The sequence below is a fragment of the Rana temporaria genome, chromosome 3 (genome assembly GCF_905171775.1).
Source record: "Rana temporaria chromosome 3, aRanTem1.1, whole genome shotgun sequence".
NCBI classification, from domain to species: domain Eukaryota; kingdom Metazoa; phylum Chordata; class Amphibia; order Anura; family Ranidae; genus Rana; species Rana temporaria.
In genome coordinates this window covers 28,332,262-28,355,476 of record NC_053491.1, presented here as the reverse complement: position 1 = coordinate 28,355,476, position 23,215 = coordinate 28,332,262, and the positions used below count along the sequence as shown (strand labels likewise).

The 23,215-nt window shown below is 44.8% G+C and overlaps 1 protein-coding gene across 1 annotated transcript in view; it reads right to left on the bottom strand.

The window, feature by feature from the left end:
- FAM174B (family with sequence similarity 174 member B) overlaps positions 1 to 23,215 on the bottom strand; it is a 121,024-nt gene that overhangs the window by 18,341 nt on the left and 79,468 nt on the right. Inside the window, exon 2 of the mRNA XM_040342362.1 lies at positions 22,328 to 22,465. Within this exon, the coding sequence (XP_040198296.1) occupies positions 22,328 to 22,465 (138 nt within the window). The remainder of the gene's footprint in view (positions 1 to 22,327; positions 22,466 to 23,215) is intronic.

Genomic DNA, 23,215 nt, shown 5'->3' with positions numbered 1-23,215 from the left:
AAAATCAACAGGAATCTCAGGGTGGGAACACACAAGGATACCACCATGATCCTTACTATCACAATCAGGATAGAAGAGATCCAAGAGATTATCATGCACCCCCACAATACCATCATACAGGGGGACAGCCGCATGCCTACTATCAAAGGGGACCACCAAATTATGAACATCACCAATATGATGTGAGAAGAAGTCCAGTACCGACTCACAACCAATATGAGCCTCTATCTAGTTATAGAGAGGATGTGGATCCTCGTTCCTCATCTTTTTTAGAGTATCGCCGGGAGGAGAGGTCCTCACCCACGCGTCAAAGGGAGTGCCGAAGCCCAAATCGAAGAGGGGATGCAGAGGGGGACACAAAAAGAAGAAAACTAGAATAGGAGAAGGCATTATCAATCTAAGTGGGATAGACCTAAGCCCAACAGAATTGATAACACTTGATAAGGGTCTCAAGTTTGCCCCTAAGCGGAATTTGAGCAAATTTGATACTTATGTAGACATCAAAAAGTTTACACGCAAACTAAACATCAAGAAATACATGCTAACACAGCCAATAACGTATCAGGCTGTACCTAATATGCCAGGAAGGGTTGAACATAGTCAGTTGAGAAACAAATCACTGTTCAACCCGCAAGTTGTAAATAATCAACATATTGAGGTCTTTTCAAAGATGGTACTGAAAGATTTGGACCAACTTAAAGTGAAGAAGTTACCGAACCCCATGGCCATACATAAGGGTATTAAGATGTTGGAAGAAAACAAAGAGGTTATAATAAGACCAGCCGATAAGGGTGGAGCCATTGTGGTCCTCGCCAAAGACTATTACTATGAAGAATTGGCCAAGCAACTCGAGGACACCAATACCTATATCAAATTACGCTCCAATCCGACAGAAGAATACAAGGAGGAGCTAGTTGACTTGATCTATAGAGGAAAAGAAAAAGGAGTGCTGAACAAAAGAGAAGCTAAATACCTAATACCTGAGGTGTGCCGAGTACCCATTATATATACTGTTCCCAAAGTCCACAAGGATCCTGAGAAACCCCCTGGACGTCCCATTATCAATGGGATTCAATCCATCAACTCACGCCTAGGGGAGTATGTGGATAGATTTATTCAGCCGTTAGTGCCCCAAACTAGGGCTTACCTCAGGGACACAAAGCATTTAATACAGATCCTTGAGAGCACAGTACTGGAACCTAATTGTGGTTACTTGTTGGCCACAGCTGATGTGGCCTCATTGTATACTGTGATAAACCATGAAGAAGCCATTGGGGCCACAAAATGGGCATTGAACAGTTTTGGTCATCTCATATCGAAACAAAAAAGGTTTATTTTGAGATGTCTTGCATATGGGCTACAGCACAACTACTTCTGGCATAAATCAGAGTATTACCGGCAACTGAATGGTATAGGAATGGGTGCTAAATATGCACCGAGTGTAGCCAACGTGTACATGTCTGAGTGGGAGGAGTCGTCCATATATGAAGGTATGCCGGAGCAGCTCATACTCTACAGAAGATTTATAGACGACTGTATCATCATTTGGAAGGGGGATGAGAATACCCTAACTCAGTTTTTTGAGAAATTAAATGATAACCAGAAGAACATAAAACTCACCTACACTTTGAGCAACACTACTATTCAGTTCCTTGATTTAGAGATTACTATAGACAATCAACAACTAAAAACTAGAACACACTTTAAGCCGGTCCAGAGGAACAGCTATATCCCTGTGGATAGCTGCCACCATGACCCGTGGCTAATCAATATACCAAAGGGTCAAATGCTAAGGATTCGCAGGAATTGCTCAGACCCTGAGGTATTTTTGGATCAAGCTAAAACGATCGGGAAAAAATTTATTGATAAAGGGTATAACAAGGACTTTATAATGGAACAAATACAAAAGGTGTATGAAACTCCACGTACCTCTCTAACACAAGACAAAATCAAGACAAAAAGGCTGGAAACTGAATTACCCATAATTCTAAATTATAACACCCAACACAAGCAACTTGAAGCTATTATAAAGAAACACTGGCCAATTTTGAAAGCAGACAGACAGCTACAGGGAATTTTACCGAGTTACCCACGGGTGGTGTACAGAAGAGCACCAACTTTAAGGGATTTGGTGGCAAAAAATATTCCTGACCCACCAGTGAGAAACAATTTACTCACTTTTTACCAAGGAAAAGGTTTTTTTTCCATGTAAACGATGTTTTGCGTGTAGGCAAACCAATTTCAATGGACAAAAATGTTCTAAATTCAAATCTACAGTGACTCAGAAGGAATACAACATAAAGGATCTGATCACGTGTAGGACTGAAGGGGTAGTATATGTATTGGAGTGCTCTTGCTCACTCCAATATGTTGGACGCACGAAGCGCCCAATGTGGAAGCGCATCAGAGAACATGTCCAAAATATCCAAAAAGCCTTCCCCAAACACAATGTGTCTCGGCACTTTGATCTATGCCACCACAACAATCCCAAGGAAATGAAATTTTGGGCCATTGCCAAATACACTCCACACTGGAGGGGCAGTCATAAAGTAAGGGAATTAAGTAAAACCGAGTCTCGCTGGATACATGAGATGCAGACTCTATCTCCCAATGGCCTTAATATCGAATTTGATTTAAATTGCTTCATTTCCAATTCGTAAACATACTCTTGGTTTTGTATTAATAATTAATTTTATTAATATATATTGATTTTTATTCATTATGATGGTTTTTATTACTGTTATTATAGTAATAATCTTTTAACTCTTTAGTACAATTTTTATTACATATTTTTGATGGTTTTATATGTTTTATTGATAATATTGAATAGTGTTGATGCATCTATTTAATTGTATTTTTAAATGTTCATCTACTTATTCTATGCTTGTTGTATATCTGGCCACAAGAGGGCAGTAGATTGCATATGCAAATGCAAATGCAAATGCACCATTCACATAGCAAACTACATAGAATGTTTTTAAAGTTTTATATCAATTACATTTTTTTAAATTTGTTTATTAAAATTATGTGTGTCTATGCATCGACATTTGATCTCACTAGAATTCAGCTATGTGAGTAAAGTTTTGCCGCAATGATGTTTGTCTTTCCCTTTGGTTGCTCACACTAATGTAAACGCTGTCAATGAGAAGGCTATCTAAACCCCAAGCCATTCTCATAACGTATGAACCCATGAGTAAGTCGCGTGCCTGTGACGTAACGCGTAGGGAGGAGCCTGCGATCGAATCCGAGTGCATCGGATCGAGCTGAGGAAACAACATACTGAGTGGCGTTTTCATGCTTTACTGAAAGCCGGGATTCGTGAGTGCATATGTCAATGCTCTGATTACATTTTTTGATCTGTCATCGAATATTGCGCAATGAGATTTTTTCTCTTTTCTTTCATGCAATCCCTGTCTGTGAGTGCCTGTATCATCTGATCACAGCGGTGGAGGGCTGGATTAGCATTCAGATTGAAGAGAGTGATTTTTTCCCTGCATGGAATCCTGCTAATCACTGTGCACTAATTAAGGACATATTAGTAATTCACAGTTTATGGAGTACTCTCCCTGATTAGTTTTTCTTTGTACGTTTTATCACCTTTTAAGTTAATATTAGCGCATCTAAATGTCCGATGGAGCCTACACAGGGTCGGATGTTCCTACAACAAGCACACATTGAACATTTGTTGTCGGAAATTCCGAACATGTGCATTAGGCACAAAGGGGTTAATCAAATGGAACCAATCCAAGCTACTCGTAGAGTTCAGTATTGCAAACATTAATACATCTGGAGAAAACCTCATACTAACTATGCAGCACAATGGAGGGCTACTGAAGGTCCTTGATGGCAAACAGTTACTGACAGAACAAGGAATTCTAAATTATATTTGACAATTCTGTTGCGTAAATTTCACGGGACGTATTTCCCAGCATTTGGGAACATGACAGTGGATCAAAAACACGAGAACAACTGAATCACGCATACAAAAGCAATTTAATATTTTGGAAGGGCTGAGTCACAATCTTGACCTTAGGCTTATTGAAAAGCTGTGCTGTAATGTAAAGCATGCTGTTCAATCACGGTATCCTGAAAATACATACAGTACAGATAAAACCGTCTCCAATACTCCAGAATAACCATACTGTACAGATCGAACCCGCTACTAACAGGACTTGGTGTTGATTTTTCTCATTAAGAGAAGTTCCACTAGCTACAAAATAAAAGGGTTCACAAAGCTTTCCCATGGATGATCCTGTGAAACTGTTGCTCAGTAAAGACATGTACAACACATACGTTTATGAAATAAAACTGTATAGAATTCTAGTTCAGATCAGTGGCCTCCAACCTGCGGCTCTTCACGTGCTTTTATTGGCCATTGAGGCGCCAATCCTCTCATTGATACAAGGCGCTGTCCTCACACCAATGATGAGGCACCATTCCTTCCAATGACGCGAACAATGGGACATAATTCCTCCTATCGCTATAAATGATAGAAGACTATTCCTCCCGCTAACACCAAGGCTGAGGCATTATTCCTCCCGCTGACAGAGGATGGGGCACTATTCCTCCCGCTGACACCAAGGATGGGGCACTATTCCTCCCGCTGACACCAAGGATGGGGCACTATTCCTCCCGCTGACACCAAGGATGGGGCACTACTCCTCCCACTGACACCAAGGATGGGGTACTATTTCTCCCGCTGACACAGAGGATGGGGCACTATACCTCCCACCGACACCAAGGATGGGGCACTACTCCTCCCACTGACACCAAGGATGGGGTACTATTTCTCCCGCTGACACAGAGGATGGGGCACTATACCTCCCGCTGACAGAGGATGGGGCACAATACCTCCCACCGACACCAAGGCTGGGGCACTATTCCTCCCACCGACACCAAGGCTGGGGCACTATACCTCCCACCGACACCAAGGCTGGGGCACTATTCCTCCCACCGACATCAAGGCTGGGGCACTATTTCTCCCACCGACATCAAGGCTGGGGCACTATTTCTCCCACCGACACCAAGGCTGGGGCACCATTCCTCCCACCGACACCAAGGCTGGGGCACTATTTCTCCCACCGACACCAAGGCTGGGGCACTATTTCTCCCACCGACACCAAGGCTGGGGCACTATTTCTCCCACCGACACCAAGGCTGGGGCACTATTCCTCCCACTGACACAGAGGATGGGGCACTAGTGCAAAGTAAACCCCTGTTTTTAATTCCAACTGTTAGAGAAGAGAATTTAGTAGGTTGCAGGCTGGCTGGTGAGTTGAGCTGGGAATTTTCTTTGGTTTTGTTTGTCATATTTACACAGCCCTAACATACTGTGACAAGCTTTACATGGAAGCATTCACATACGTTCCTGTGCCAAGGAGCTCAGAATAAAATGTCATCATCACATTTATTACAATTTAGACGGATGCCATTTCCAAATTCTAAAAAGTTACTGCATTGTGGCAGGAAACCAAAGCAAACACAAGGAGAACACACCAATATACACAGTAAATGCAGACAGTGTTCCTACTGGCATGTGAGCACTGAAAGCCCACAATGCAAAATCTGGATTTACCTGTAATACCCATTTCTTGGAAGTACATTACAGCAGTGGTGCCCAACCTTTTTGCCACCAGGGACTGGATTCGTGGGAGCAAAGTTTGGTGGTCTTGATATTTACAGAGTCTGTACTCAGCCCCCCTTCACACCACAACTCCCCTTTACATCAAAGTTCCCCCATTTTAAAGCAGCCCCAGTGCCCTCAGTTCCTCTTCACATTACAGTGCCCCTTTGCAGTGCAGTGCCCTTTTACAATAATGTAACGTGGACTGCACCTTAGAGACACTGATGCAACGTGGACTGCACCTTATAGAGACACTGTGATGTAACGTGGACTGCACCTTATAGAGACACTGATGTAACGTGGACTGCACCCTATAGAGACACCGTGATGTAACATAGACGGCACCTTATAGAAACACTGTGATGTAACGTGGACTGCACCTTATAGAAACACTGTGATGTAACGTGGACTGCACCTTATAGAAACACTGTGATGTAACGTGGACTGCACCTTATAGAGACACTGTGATGTAACGTGGACTGCACCTTATAGAAACACTGATGTAACGTGGACTGCACCTTATAGAGACACTGTGATGTAACGTGGACTGCACCTTATAGAGACACTGTGATGTAATGTGGACTGCACCTTATAGAGACACTGTGATGTAATGTGGACTGCACCTTAGAGAGACACTGTGATGCAACACCTTATAGAGACACTGATGTAATGTGGACTGCACCTTATAGCGACAATGATGTAACGTGGACTGCACCTTATAGGGACACTGATGTAATGTGGACTGCACCTTATAGAGACACTGATGTAACGTGGACTGCACCTTATAGTGACACGGATGTAACGTGGACTGCACCTTATAGAGACACTGATGTAACGTGGACTGCACCTTATAGAGACACTGATGTAACGTGGACTGCACCTTATAGTGACACGGATGTAACGTGGACTGCACCTTATAGTGACACGGATGTAACATGGACTGCACCTTATAGTGACACGGATGTAACGTGGACTGCACCTTATAGAGACACTGATGTAACGTGGACTGCACCTTATAGTGACACGGATGTAACGTGGACTGCACCTTATAGTGACACGGATGTAACGTGGACTGCACCTTATAGTGACACGGATGTAACATGGACTGCACCTTATAGATACTGTGATGCAACGTGGATTACACCTTATAGAGACACTGTGATGTAACGGGGACTGCACTGTAAAGGGGGTACTGCAAGGTAATGAGTGCAATACCCTTTATATCACAGTGGCACTTTATATTACAGTGCCCCTAACAATCACAGCCCCCCTCCCTACCTCCACATCACAATGCCCCTTGCAGTCATGCCCCTTTCCTCTCTCGCTGCCCCATCACAGTGCCCCATTTCAGTCTCTGCCTCCCCTGCACCTTGTTTCGAAGCTTTGTGGTGTCATTGGTTAGGAAGGGATGTATCTTGGAGATGTTGGAGGTTGAGGTGGCAAATTTTGGACAGCGATAGGATTAGGTTACCTCGGAGTCCAGGATTACACCTGGGACCTTGGCGGGGGGGGACAAGTTGATAATGACCGAGAAATCAGGGGAAGCGGCATCTGGAAGAGGAAAGATCACAAGCTCGCTTTTAAATAGGTTGAGTTTGAGGAAGTGACGTGACATCCAGGCTGATATGTCTGTTGGCTTATTATACTATCAGCATCTGACAAACCCAATGACGATCTCTCCCAAACCAGAACAGATATTCTCATTTCTGTAGGGGAGAGAGGTACGAGACTCTGGAACTTTTCCAGATACACAACAGTATTACACAATAAATCAGAACCAACCCCCATCCAAACAAACACTTATTTCCTCTTGGCATGTCCTGCAAGATTTTAGTCACTAGTTGAGGCCATCTTGAAGCAATAATTGAAAAATTAGGGTGATTAGTGAGGCCTACGAAAAACAAGGAATTTATCTTCGAGTTCTAAAAACCTAGCGATTGCATGTGTTTTCCAACATAACATTTTTATATCCATTATATACAACATTTCTATACATAAACAGATATTAACCTCTTTGCATCCACGCTATAGCCAAATGACGGCTACAGAGCGGACCTCAATTTGCGGGAGACCGTCAATAGAAGTCCTCCCCTCTTCTCGCTCCGCACACGTGCCCTGCAGGGCGCGCACTGTGATCACTGAGACTCGGGTGATAACAAATCCGAGTAAGGGGCCGGTCCCTGCCTCTTACCACATGATCAGCTGTCAGCCAATGACAGCTGATCACGCGATGTAAACAAAAGCTTGGTAATCGTTTTTTTTTCTCCTCACGCTGAAAGCGTGAGGAGAAAAAAAGCCGGTCAATGGTTTATGTGCAAGGGACATCGGTCCCGAAAAGGAAGGAGGCACATCTGCCTCATCTGTGCCCACAATTACCGCCTGCCAGTGCCCACAAGTGCCACCTATGAATGACCACCAGTGCCACCTACCATGCCCACCAGTGGTGCCAATCAGTGCCACCTAGCAGTGCTGCCTATGAGTGTATCCTACCAGTGCTAATCACTGCCTATCACTGCCACCTATCAGTGCCACTTCTCAGTGCCCACCAGTGCCACCCATCAGTGCTCTTCAGTGCCACCCATCAATGCCATCTCTCAGTGCCACCTATCAATGCCCACAAGTGCCACCTACCTTGCCCACCAGTGGTGCCAATCAGTTCCACCTAGCAGTGTTGCCTATGAGTGTATCCTACCAGTGCTGATCAGTGCCCATCACTGCCACCTATCAGTGCCGTCCATCGGTGCCCACCAGTGCAGCCTCAACAGTTTACATCAATGAAGGAGAAAAATTATCTTTTAGCAAAATTTTATAACAAAAAAAAAAATAAAAAATAATAAATAATAAATTGCGTGCCCGGTAAGCAAGCGGTTAAATCCAAAAGCAAACATTATATTGCAGCTTACCAATTCTTAAATGTGATGGCCGAATTCATTTTCTTTTTTTAAGGTGACCATACATGGATCAAAATTCGGCTGATTTAGAAGGGACCAGGACAATTTTGATCCATGTACGGGCAGGCTGGTTGTACAGAAGTTCTGACAGGTCCCTGTCCTGGTTTTCCTTAACCTGCCTGGCGGTCTTCCCGAGTCTGACTCGGGGTGAGATTTTCCTGCTGCGAGCGGAAACCCCGAGTCAGACTCGGGCTTGCCTCGCTAGATCCACAGGCACAAGTTACTTACCTTGTCCCTGGATCCAGCGATGCCACCGCGCTGTGTGAGCGAGTGGGACCTCGCTCGATTCACACAGTGCCTCCGTGTGACGCCGATCTCCGTTCCCTGCGACGTTACGACGCACGGGGACGGAGAACGGCGCCAAATTCAAAAAAGTAAACAAACACCTTACATACAGTATACTGTAATCTTATAGATTACAGTACTGTATGTAAAAAAAACACACCCCCCTTGTCCCTAGTGGTCTGTCCTGTGTCATGCATGTCATTTTATATAATAAAAACGTTTCTTTCTGCCTGCAAACTGTAGATTGTCCATAGCAACCAAAAGTGTCCCTTTATGTCAAAAATGGTTTTAGAGCAGCTAGAAAACAGCGATAATAAATTATAATCACTTGCAGAATTGTGAGATAGTGATTTGTGGGGAAATTCGTCATAAAAAAAAAAAAATAATGACAGCAACAATTCTGCAACTGAGCAAATTTCAGTGATTTTGATTTGATTACATTATTGAATAATTTTTATTATAATTATATTATTATTTGTTATAATTATTTATAATTATTTATTATATTATAATTTATAATTTTGTTTTTAAAAAAATGTCATACCTGGGATGCCTATTAGAATCTTGTTTGGTCAGATTTAAGTGAGTTATTCCTAAGAATTACAGACCTACAATATAAAACGCCAAATTTCCTTGCAAATAATGGTACCGCTTTTAGCATGTTTTTTCTGACAGAATCATACCGCCAGGGAGGTTAACCTGACAGTAGATCTGAACATCGGCTGAAGTGCCGACATTGCTGGCTCCCTGGACAGGTAAGTGTCCTTATATTAAAAGTTAGCAGCGCCAATCTGGTTGCACGAGACCTCCTTCTCCTCCTCTACAAGGAACGAGCCACCACGGACTTCCAGCGAGCCACGGAAAAATCCCGCTTTCTCTTAACCTGGCAACCTTTTATGTCTGCATCACTCTCCCAAGAGGACCTCAGCGCCTTCGATCAGTTCACTTTCTCGTATTTCAGGTCCCCTCTACCCACAACCTAGGGCGAAGATCCGTCACCTAGCCCTCATACCACCGCCCCTGATTAATTTGTACCGAACTGCTTCTACAGGTCTGGACGTCACCCCCCCCCTCCCTCCCCTCCCCCTCCATCTTGGTGCTCTTCTGAACAGTGCTCAATACATGGTGCCCCCCCTCCCCCTCCTCACCCTATGGTTTTTCCTAGCTGTTAGAGCTCCCTGTATTCATTACTTAGATTCTTTGTTACCAATAACTGTTGACATGCCTAGAATCCACCTTTTTAGATTCACCCGGGTCTTATCCTCTGTTATTGTTCAGATCCCACCAGTTCTTCACTCACGTGGGGAGGTGGTGTCCTCTTAGGCATCCTCCTCCTTGTTTGGGGTTTGCGGATGGGGATCCCGCCTCCACCATGTCTCATACATGACCATATGTCTGTTGGATTTATTGTTCCTGATCCGCTACACACATTGTTTCACGGTTGCATGTAGATATTATACTGCTGGGGCTGCGTCCCCACCTGCTATGTTCCCTTTTCTACTCGGTATTGTGGATTCTATTTGCTGTATTTGTGAAAACTTTTTTTTTTTTTTTCAAAAAGTATTTATTAAAAGTCAGCAGCTGCAGTATTTGTAGCTGCTGACTTTTAATTTGGATTCCCCCAGGCCGGAACTACTTTAACCACTTAAGACCCCGGACCTTTAGGCAGCTAAAGGACCCGGCTAGGTTTTGCGATTCGGCACTGCATCGCTTTAACTGACAATTGCGCGGTCGTGCGACGTGGCTCCCAAACAAAATTGGCGTCCTTTTTTCTCTCACAAATAGAGCTTTCTTTTGGTGGTATTTGATCACCTCTGTGGTTATTTTTTGTGCTATAAACAAAAATATAGCGTCAATTTTGAAAAAAAAAAAAAAAGAAAAAAAGCAATATCTTTTACTTTTTGCTAAAATAAATATCCCCCCCCAAATTTTTATATATATATATATATATATATATATATATATATATATATATATATATATATATATATATATATATATACCGTATTTATTCGAGTATAACGCGCAAAATTTTATACCCAAAAAAAAGATCAAAGTTTGGGTGCGCGTTATACTCGAGGACTTTGTCCCCCCCGCCGCTACCGCCGCCGCACACGCCGCTGCTACCTCCGCCGCACACGCCGCTGCTACCGCCGCCGCCACCGAAGCCAACGCCGCTACAACGTTAATCACGCGGCGCGGGGGAACATTAGACAGCTTTCGTTTGAATAGCTGTTTTCCCTGCCGCGCGTAGACACTCCCCCTTGGACGGATCTGTCCAATCGCGAGCAAGGGGGAGTGTCTATGCGTGGCAGGGAAAACAGCTTCAAACGAACGCTGACTGTAATGTTCCCGCGCGCCGCGTGATTAAAGGTAAGGGGACATAGCTGGACATACGGGGACATGCCTGGTTATACAGGGGGCATAGCTGGACATACGGGGACATGGCTGATTATACACGGGGCATGGCTGGACATACAGGGGGCATGGCTGATTATACACGGGGCATGGCTGATTATACACGGGGCATGGCTGGACATACAGGGGGCATGGCTGATTATACACGGGGCATGGCTGGACATACGGGGACATGGCTGATTATACACGGGGCATGGCTGGACATACAGGGGGCATGGCTGGACATACAGGGGGCATGGCTGGACATACAGGGGGCATGGCTGGACATACAGGGGGCATGGCTGGACATAAATGATTTTTGGCAATTAAAATGATTTTATACCGATTTTTAATTGAAAATTAGGGGTGCGCGTTATACACGGGTGCGCGTTATACTCGAATAAATACGGTATATATATATATATATATATATATATATATATATATATATATATATATAAATTATCCTCAGTTTAGGCCGATACGTATTCTTCTACATATTTTTGTTTAAACAAAAAAACCAATTGGTTTGCGCAAAATTTATAGCGTTTACAAAATAGGGGATAGTTTTAAGGCATTTTTATTAATAATTTTTTTTTTACTAGTAATGGCGGCGATCAGCGTTTTTTTCATGACTGAGACATTATGGCGGACACATCGGAAACTTTTGACACATTTTTGGGACCATTGTCATTTTCACAGCGAAAAGTGCTATAAAAATGCACTGATAACTGTGAGAATGACAATGGCAGTGAAGGGGTTAACCACTAGGTGGCGCTAAGGCGTTATGTGGGCTCTAGGGAGTGATTCTTACTGTAGGGGGCGTGGCTGTATGCGTGACGTCACTGATCGTCCTTACCTATATTAGGGAACAGACGATCAGTGTCACCGGCACACAGAAGAACGGGGAAGGTGTGTTTACACTCACCTCTCCCCGTTCTTCAGCTCCTGTGACCCGAAATCGGGACACCGGCGGCGATCGGGTCCGCGGGTCCTGTGGTCACAGAGCATTTGGACCGGGTCGCGCGTGACCCACGGCTGGGCTCTTAAAGGCGACGTACCTGTACGTGCTTGTGCCCAGCCGTGCCATTCTGCAGACGTATATGTGCAGGAGGCGGTCCTTAAAGCGGGGTTTCCATTACGTTTTTAAATTTTTAAAAATATGACCTTTCATCTTGCGTTCTATCTCTCTATATAGTATCACTTACTATGTGTAAAAGGCCCGCCGTTCCGCCGAGTTATATGAAACGAATACTTTATATTTCTTTCTCCTGAGTATTCCCATTTTGCTTGTGGGCAATGTTAAGCCCACAAGCAGTTGCTTCCTGGAATAGTGGGGATGACGCGTCCGAACGAAAGACGCATCCCGCCACAATCTCGCGCATGCGCAATACTGCTGCAGCGCCATCGCAACGAGCGTCGGGTGCGGAAGTGTACGCCGTTGTGATGGCAACCCAAGCTCTATTTGTGGGAAAAAAAGGACGCCAATTTTGTTTGGGAGCCACGTCGCACGACCACGCAATTGTCAGTTAAAGTGGCACAGTGCCGAATCGCAATAAGTGGCCTGGTCATTGACCACCCAAATGGTCCGGGGCTGAAGTGGTTAAGGCTGCAAGTGATGGGTATGAAATATTATTATAAAGTTCATATTTACCCGATTATTTTACTACTATATTATACTAAATAAAAGTGAGGCGAGTGTAGATCGTGAGGCGAGTGTAGATCGTGAGGCGAGTGTAGATCGTGAGGCGAGTGTAGATCGTGAGGCGAGTGTAGATCGTGAGGCGAGTGTAGATCGTGAGGCGAGTGTAGATCGTGAGGCGAGTGTAGATCGTGAGGCGAGTGTAGATCGTGAGGCGAGTGCAGATTGTGAGGTGAGTGCAGATTGTGAGGTGAGTGTAGGGAGTGTAGATTGTGAGGTGAGTGTAGATTGTGAGGTGAGTGTAGATTGTGAGGCGAGTGTAGATCATTAGGCGAGTGTAGATTGTGAGGTGAGTGTAGATTGTGAGGTGAGTGTAGGGAGTGTAGATTGTGAGGCGAGTGTAGATTGTGAGGCGAGTGTAGATCGTGAGGTGAATGTAGATTGTGAGGTGAGTGTAGATTGTAAGGTGAATGTAGATTGTGAGGTGAGTGTAGATTGTAAGGCGAATGTAGATTGTGAGGCGAATGTAGATTGTGAGGCGAGTGTAGATTGTGAGATGAGTGTAGATTGTGAGGCGAGTGTAGATTGTGAGGCGAGTGTAGATTGTGAGGGGAGTGTAGATTGTGAGGGGAGTGTAGATTGTGAGGGGAGTGTAGATTGTGAGGGGAGTGTAGATTGTGAGGGGAGTGTAGATTGTGAGGGGAGTGTAGATTGTGAGGTGAGTGTAGATTGTGAGGCGAGTGTAGATTGTGAGGCGAATGTAGATTGTGAGGCGAATGTAGATTGTGAGGTGAGTGTAGATTGTGAGGTGAGTGTAGATTGTGAGGTGAGTGTAGATTGTGAGGGGAGTGTAGATTGTGAGGGGAGTGTAGATTGTGAGGGGAGTGTAGATTGTGAGGGGAGTGTAGATTGTGAGGGGAGTGTAGATTGTGAGGGGAGTGTAGATTGTGAGGGGAGTGTAGATTGTGAGGTGAGTGTAGATTGTGAGGCGAGTGTAGATTGTGAGGCGAATCTAGATTGTGAGGGGAGTGTAGATTGTGAGGTGAATGTAGATTGTGAGATGAATGTAGATTGTGAGGTGAGTGTAGATTGTGAGGCGAGTGTAGATTGTGAGGCGAGTGTAGATTGTGAGGCGAGTGTAGATTGTGAGGTGAGTGTAGATTGTGAGGCGAGTGTAGATTGTGAGGCGATTGTAGATTGTGAGGGGAGTGTAGATTGTGAGGTGAGTGTAGATTGTGAGGGGAGTGTAGATTGTGAGGGGAGTGTAGATTGTGAGGTGAGTGTAGATTGTGAGGTGAGTGTAGATTGTGAGGCGAGTGTAGATTGTGAGGTGAATCTAGATTGTGAGGGGAGTGTAGATTGTGAGGTGAATGTAGATTGTGAGGTGAATGTAGATTGTGAGGTGAGTGTAGATTGTGAGGGGAGTGTAGATTGTGAGGGGAGTGTAGATTGTGAGGTGAGTGTAGATTGTGAGGTGAATGTAGATTGTGAGGTGAATGTAGATTGTGAGGTGAGTGTAGATTGTGAGGCGAGTGTAGATTGTGAGGGGAGTGTAGATTGTGAGGGGAGTGTAGATTGTGAGGTGAATGTAGATTGTGAGGTGAGTGTAGATTGTGAGGATTGTGAGGTGAATGTAGATTGTGAGGTGAGTGTATATTGTGAGGTGAATGTAGATTGTGAGGTGAGTGTAGATTGTGAGGTGAATGTAGATTGTGAGGTGAATGTAGATTGTGAGGTGAGTGTAGATTGTGAGGGGAGTGTAGATTGTGAGGCGAGTGTAGATTGTGAGGCGAGTGTAGATTGTGAGGCGAGTGTAGATTGTGAGGTGAATGTAGATTGTGAGGTGAGTGTATATTGTGAGGTGAATGTAGATTGTGAGGTGAATGTAGATTGTGAGGTGAGCGTAGATTGTGAGGTGAATGTAGATTGTGAGGTGAGTGTATATTGTGAGGGGAGTGTAGATTGTGAGGCGAGTGTAGATTGTGAGGTGAGTGTAGATTGTGAGGTGAGTGTAGATTGTGAGGTGAGTGTAGATTTCTGAAGATATAAATGCAAGAAAAACAAAGGGAAATGTTTTTGAAATGACATTTATCTTTGCCATGTGTGGGTTTTGTTAATCTCGCTGTGATATTTATTTATTCCCTTGACTGGTCTCCAGACTGAGCGGCGGAGGGTGAGAGCGTTCAGATGACTGCCAACAATACAAGAAGTTGTTGTAGAAAGGACAACCATCGGATGTAGGCAGAAAAATGCCGCTTATTCTCTCCACAGTCATTTTCACATTCCAGTCTATGAGGAAAACACTGTGTTTTACCCGGGGGGCACAAAAGTAGAGAAATATTTGTTACTTGGGACAAACAAGACTTTCCTTTGCTTCAATTGTCTTTCAAAATTATTTAAATATGATTTAAATATGTATATGAAGTGACTGGCCTCAGGTGACACACAGAGATCCTCCTACATAAGCTGTACCTGTTTATCTGCTGTCTTCTCTTTTCCACATCCATTCAAACTCCAGAAGTTAGAAAGCTTATCTGAGCTGTCAGAAAAACAGGGAGCCGAAATCACACACTGCAGAGCTCAGTGAGGAGAGCTTTGAGTGCTGATTGGAGGGAGGGGACACCCCCTCCCCCCCCCTCTTTTTTCTCACAGGAACAGAGATGCGCTCTATTTTTGTTTATAGCGCAACAAATTAAAAACCGCAGAGGTGATCAAATACCATCAAAAGAAAGCTCCATTTGTGGGGAAAAAAGGACGCCAATTTTGTTTGGGAGCCACGTGGCACGACCACGCAATTGTCAGTTAAAGTGGCACAGTGCCGAATCGCAATAAGTGGCCTGGTCATTGACCACCCAAATGGTCCGGGGCTGAAGTGGTTAAGGCTGCAAGTAATGGGTATGAAATATTATTATAAAGTTCATATTTACCCGACTACTATAATATACTAAATAAAAATTCTTGTATAAAGCCAAATTAAATTCCCTAATAAGCCTCTTTATCGTTTAATATTTTTTCTTCCAGTCCACCGCCCTACTGAACATTAATCCATTTTAAGCCTTTTTGTCCAACTTTCACGTGCCGTACGCAACGCATACAAATGATGACTTCAAACCGAGGGAGACAGCGAGGCTCAAACACTTACACTGAAGAATCGGTTTTGTGAAAAGATCAATGGAATCTTCTCCGCATTAAAAAAGGCTTCACTTTCTGCCTCAACAAGCTTCTCCCCGCGGTCCAACAAAGGCATATCTGAAGGACAGGTCACCGTCTAGCATTACATTATTCTCGGCTGTTTACACAACGCATCACAGTAACCCGCGTCCGTGAATTCCGCAATACGCGCAGTGTCAGATTTTTTTTTTAACGAGATCCTCATTGTTAAAGTTATGTTGCGAAAATAGAAGAAGGACTTAAAATGAGACCTGTCGCACACAACCAGGGGAGGGCTGGGCCAGGGGGCAGGGTGGCTATTGCCTCCCAGGCCACCCTAACTTATGTACAAAATGCCCGCTACCATTTTATTTTTTATTCTGGTCTTGGAAGTCGGGCTGACCACTAGCTGTTGCATTCTAGGAGTTGTAGTCCACGCTCAAGCTCCCGGTGGTAGGAAAACAGAACAGCGCAGAGGAAACTACAACTCCCTGGGACTGGATTCTTGGAAGCAGACAGAGGCAGGGCATGCCAGGTAGTAGGGACGCAGGGCTGCAGGGCTGGGCGCTGGCTGTAACTTGACCCCAGGACCAGGAGCATTACCCCCTTGTGGCGTTCAAGGACACGCTGAGCTGAGATCACTGAGGTGAGAGACCCTGGCACCCCTAGCTGACCCCCATCTCCCCCTCCCCCATACACCCCATGTAACCTGTCCCAGTGATCAGGCTGCATTGATGGGCACTGGAGTTGGCTGCACTGGTGAGGTTGCATTGAAAAACCAGATGGGCCATGGATGGTGAGCTGATTCGGCGGTTCAATGGGCCACTTGACTTGCCCCCCCAGGCCTAAGGCTGCCAGCCCTCCCCTGCACACAATAATATATTGATTGAGACCAGGCATTCAAAGCCGTCTGCCAGTACTTTAGTCTCCATTCACATCCAGGCAACAAAACGCCCGACGCTTGTGCCGCTAGAGGGGGAAATTCCCATTGCTGTCTATGGAGATGGTTCACATCTCTAGACGCCGTACGCCTGTCGCCTGAAAAAAAGTCCCGGGCGACATTGGCGTTCGCCCATTGACAGCAATGGGAAGAATTTGAAAAAAAAGATACACTATCCGTGGCAAAATACGCTGCGTACGCGGCGTTGCTTGTCGCGGAGATGTGAATGGAGCCTTAAGGTGGATGTAAACCCGAAATGTTTTATTATTTTTTTGATGTCACAATGTAGAGTATAAGATTTCCTATCATCTGTGCCCAGTCTTGCCACGCAGAGTTAATCCAGCTCTGAGCAATCCTCTTTTATTGTGCACTGAAAAAAACGGACGTACAGAGAAAAACCTTAGTCTGTTCCGCCCCCTTGCTGTGAGTGACAGGTAATTTACATATCTCATGCATTAGCCTGGAGACAGGCATTATTTTTTAATTCCCACCCCCACTCCTTTTCTGAAGTCATGTGGTTACTTTTCTGGATTTTGACAGGATGTTGGTGATCATAGCAGAATTCAGTGTAAGGAATACACAAGATAAAATGCATGTTGACAAGGGGAGTGTATTGGTGGGCGGGGAGTCTACTGACATCACGACTCCACCCACAGAGCTCCAGACAACAGATCCACCCACAGAATCTGCAGTTTTTCAGTTCTTCTAACAGACAGAGGGGAGACATTTGACAGGTGAGGATACATGCAGGAGGCGTCTATATCCTTATAGATCAGCACTATGGCAGTAGTTTAGAAAGGATGAGAGTGGGGTTTACATCCACTTTAACACCTTCGTCCTTTAACCGGTTCCCGGCCGACTCACGCAGATATACTGCGGCAGAATGTCTCTCCTGAATGAAATCCTGTATATATACGGCTTCGCCCAGGAGAGCCGCCAGAGGGTGCACGTCAGGAAAACCCGATGCATGTGGCCGGGGTGCGCGATCGCCGCTGGCCACGCGTGATCGCATGCACGAGCGGGAGCAGTGGGGTTTGTGTGTGTAAACACACAAATCCCTGTGCTGTCTGAGGAGAGAAGGACATATTGTGTCTTTCTACAAAGAATAAAACACGATCTGTCATCTCCTATAGTCAGTCCCCATCCCCCCACAGTTAGAACACACAATAGGGAACACACTTAACTCCTTGATAGCTCCCTAGTGTTAACCCCTTCCCTGCCAGTGACATTTACATAGTAATCCGTGCATATTTATAGCACTGATCGCTCTGTAAATGTCAATGGTCCCAAAAATGTGTCAAAAGTGTTCAACCTGTCCGTCGCAATATCGCCAAAAAAATTAAAATAAATCGTTGATCACCGCCAATACTGGTAAAAAATAAATAAACCGCCATATAAATGTGATAAATCTTTCCCTTAGTTTGAAGACGCTATAACTTTTGCGCAAACCAATCAATATACGCTTATTGCAATTATTTTTTTGCAAAAATATGAAGATGAATACATATCGGCCTAAATTGAGGATTTTTTTTTTTTTTAAATTGGGATATTTATTATAGCAAAACGTAAAAGATAGTGATTTTTCTAAATTTACGCTCTTTTGGTGATCAAATACCACCGAAAGAAAGCTCCATTTGTGGGGAAAAAAGGACAATTTTGTTTGGGTACAACGTTGCACGACCGCGCAATTGTCATTTAAAGCGACACCGTGCCACATCGCAAAAAAATGGCCCGGTCATTGGGCAGCCAAATCTTCCGGGGGTGAAGCGCTTAATTCTAGGTCCTCTTCAAGGATAAAACAAACGCAAGAGGGCACCTTCATATAGGTGCAGCAATTTATTAAAAAGAATAAAAGATATTAAAAATGCACTCACTAGTTAGAAGTGGATCACGGCTTGATATAAACCTATACAGACTTTCATAGGATCACCATGAGGCTGCCGAGCTCTGCAGGCAAGCGGCTGGCAGAAGCCAAGTTCTTGGTGGAAGTACAGCTGTCAGGAACCTAGGCAGCGGCGGCTTGCTAAAGGGTGGGTCTGGTTGCCCTGAAGCATGTAGCCACACCCCCTCCACTTCCTGTCACTATCACTCAGCCGAGAGAGATGCCGATTGGTCATCTTACAACATCCACAAGCCGCTGCTTCCTATGTTCCAGCCTGAAGCCTGACAGCTGTACTTCCTCCAAGAGCTCTGCTCCAGCCAACCACTTGCCTGCCGAGCTCTGCAGCCTCACGTGATCCTATGGAGGTCTGTATTGTCTTATATTCTTTAACCACTTCAGCCCCGGAAGAATTGGCTGCCCAATGATCGGGCCATTTTTTGCGATTCCGCACTGCGTTGCTTTAACTGACAATTGCGCAATCATGCGACGTGGCACCCAAACAAAATTGACGTCCCTTTTTTCCCCACAAATAGAGCTTTCTTTTGGTGGTATTTGATCACCTTTTGCGTTTTTTATTTTTTTGCGTTATAAACAAAAAAAGAGTGACAATTTAAAAAAAAAAAAAAAAAATACCGTATTTATCGGCGTATACCGCGCACTTTTTTGCTCTGAAAATCAGGGCAAAATCGTGGGTGCGCGGTATACGCCGATACCCGCTTTCCCGCGCCGAATTTGAATACTGCGCCGACATATACCGAGTGCAGTACACTCGGTTATAGTCGGGCAGTCTCGGCTCCTTCCGCGCTCACGTCCTGGACGTACAGGACGTCAGCGCGAGAGTTGCCGTGCCTGCCCGACAATACACGAGTGCACTGCGCTCTGTATATGTCGGCGCAGTATTCAAACTCGGCGCGGGAAACGAGCGGGGAGGACGCCGCAGAAGGACGCCGGACCCGACGAAGAGGACACCCGAAGCCGCAGACGGACGCTGGACCCGACGAAGAGGACACCCGAAGCCGCAGACGGACGCTGGACACGACGAAGAGGACACCCGAAGCCGCAGACGGACGCCGGACCCGACGAGGCTGCCGCGCAAGACACCAAAACTGTACAAAAAAAACACACCGCTCCTATACCGCGGTAAAGATGCGGCTAGCAGGACTTTTGGTGCGCTCCTGCTAGCGCACCGCTTCAATGTGAAAGCCTTCGGGCTTTCACATTGAACACTACAGGGCATGATTTTTCATGCGGTATAGCAGCGCTATTTTTAGCGCTGTACCACATGAAAAACGCCCCAGTGTGCAAGGGGCCTTATGGTGGAGGGACAGTCACCAATTTATGAACTGTTCAACACTGGTGGATTACTTTATGGACGTTTTTCACTTGACACATGCTTAATTAATTTTTTATTTATTTATCTATCTATCAATATACAATTATTGCAATTTTTTATTTTTTTTTACCAAAAATATGTAGAATACGTATCGGCCTAAACTGAGGAAATATTTATTCTTTATATATAATTTATTTATCATTATTTCTTTGTTGGATATCTTATTTAGGTCAATTATTGCGCTGCACTTCTTTCCTTGTATATGATTTATCAGAATTTTGGGGCAGATCCACAAAGAAGATACGCTGCGTAACTTCTAATTTGCTCCGGCGTATCTTTGTTTTGTATCCACAAAACAAGATACGCCTGAAGCTGTGCTAGATCCGACTGGCGTACGTCTTAGTACGCCATCGGATCTAAGGTGCATATTTACGCTGGCCGATAGGTGTAGTTTCGGTCGATTTCCACGTCGAGTATGCAAATTAGCTAGATACGGCGATCCGTACGTACATCCGGCCGGCACATTTTTTTACGTAGTTTCCGTAAGGCTTTTTTCGGCATATAGTTACCCCTGCTATATGAGGCGTATCCTATGTTAAGTATGGCCGTCGTTCCCGCGTCGAATTTTGAATTTTTTACGTCGTTTGCGCAAGTCGTTCGCGAATAGGGCTTTGCGTAGAATGACGTTCACGTCGTAAGCATTGGCTTGTTGCGGGTTAATTTCGAGCATGCACGCTGGGATACCCCCACGGACGGCGCATGCGCAGCTAAAAAAAAACGTAATTTACATCGGGTCACAACGTGTTTACATAAAACACGCCCCCATCACATCCATTTGAATTGCGCGCCCTTACGCCGCCAAAGTTACACTACGCCGCCGTAACTTACGGCGCAAATTCTTTGGGGACAAGGAAAATACGCTGTAAGTTACGGCGGCGTAGTGTATCAGAGATATGCTACGCCAGCCGCAACAATGCGCCAGGCTACATGGATCTGGCCCTTTGTGTTTATTCTATAGTGTTCAGCGGGGGGTTATTGTGGTTGTTACACATTTTTGCGCTGATTGCACATCTTTTGCTTAATAAATGTATATTGATTGGTTTGCGCAAAAGTTATAGCGTCCACAAAATGGGGGATAGTTTTATGTCATTTTTATTATACATATTTTTTTTTTTACTAGTAATGACGGCAATCTGCGATTTTTATTGTGACTGAAATATTGAGGCGGACACATCGGACAGTTTTGACACTATTTTTGGACCATTGTCATTTATACAGCGACCAGTGCTATAAAAATGCACTGATAAATGTATAAATCACACTGACAGGGAAGGGGTTAAACACTAGGGGGCGGGGAAGGGGTTAAGTGTGTCCTAGGGAGTGATTCTAACGGTGTGGGGGCTGGGCTACAAGTGACACGACAGTGATCACTGTTCCCGATGACAGAGAGTAGATCTCTGTACTGTCACTAGGCAGACCTGTTAGCGGGCATCCACTCACCTGCTGCCGCCACGTCCCTCACCTTGTTGTGTCACTGCCGCATTAACCAGCCGTCCCATTAAAGTGAATGGGATTGTCGGTGAGTCAACAGCGGGTCAGAGGAGAAGCCGCTGTTGGACAGAGATGACTATTGCTTATTACGATTTAAATCAATCCTTTTTAAATAGTGATTTAAATCCAATCTACCCTGAGCACAAGGGACACATCCTACTGCCTGCAAGATAAACGGAGCTCCACCCAAAAGAGGAAGTTCCACTTTACGACCCCATTCCCCGCTCCTTTTGAACATTGGGAATTTTGAGAAGCGGCGTGGAGCCGGTACCCGATTTTGACAAGTGACGGGTACCCGATTTTGACAGGTGACGGGTACCCGATTTTGACGGGTACCTGCTTCCCACTTCCGCATGCACAGCCGGGTGCCTATAGTGAAGGTGCTGGTGACTGAAGACAGCGGGTGAGACCACCGCTGGATCCTGGGACAGGTGAGTGGCTGTTTTTGTAGCTGCTGACTTTTATCTCCAGGTGACTGGAACTCCTCTTTATGTTCCTTGTGCTGATTATTCGGTTTGTAATTTTAGCTGCACTTTATACAGTAGGAAGTCGTATACTATCGATTAACTTTACCTATATCTGTACTTCACATCAAATACTGTTGAGTCTTCATCCTCAAAATTGTCCTCGTTTAGAGGGGCCATTTCCACGCGCTCGGCGGGTGTTGTTATGATGTCATATTTCCGAGTTTTCCGTATCCTTTTACCAGACCTAGAAAGAAAGAAGTAAAGAAACTCAGATACAAAAAAACTGCAAATACAAAAGCAGAAGATATAAAAATGGTATAAACTGATCTATTAATTACGAACTCCCATGGCAAACAAGTACATACACAACTACAGTGGAACCTTGATTTACGAGAAACGTGGTTAACGAGTGTTTTGAAAATTCTGACTCGGTTTGCAAGTGTTGTCTCGCAAAACAAGCAGAATTCAAGCTAATGGGGTGTGCAGTACCGCATTTGGCCTGAGGTGCGGGGGCGCCGGTGACACTTGAAACAGTTTGGAGCTTTTCTGAAAAAATTGGAATTACTCGGAAATACTCTGTTCCCGAGTGTTTCTGAACCTTTCCGAGGTTTTTCCGAGATCCGCCAAGACGCCCCCGAGTATTTCCGAGGCTCTCCGGCGCCCCTTTCACCTCTGGCCACATGCAGTACTGCATGCCATAGAAGTCAATGCGGAACTAATTATCTTTGTTTCCATTGACTGCTATGGGGAAACTCGCTTTGATATGCGAGCGCTTTGGATTACAAGCATTCTCCTGGAACGGATTATGCGCATAATCCAAGGTTCCACTGTAATCGTTTAGCTTTTGCATAGTAGTAAACAGCTGAAATTACAAGTCTATGGTGTGTAGACAATTGTCTTTTGATAACATTCCCCCACTTCGCCAAGTTCATCCAACTAGGATAAATACTTAGTGTTACTAAACCTACAACTGTCTCCAATCCATCTGCTGATG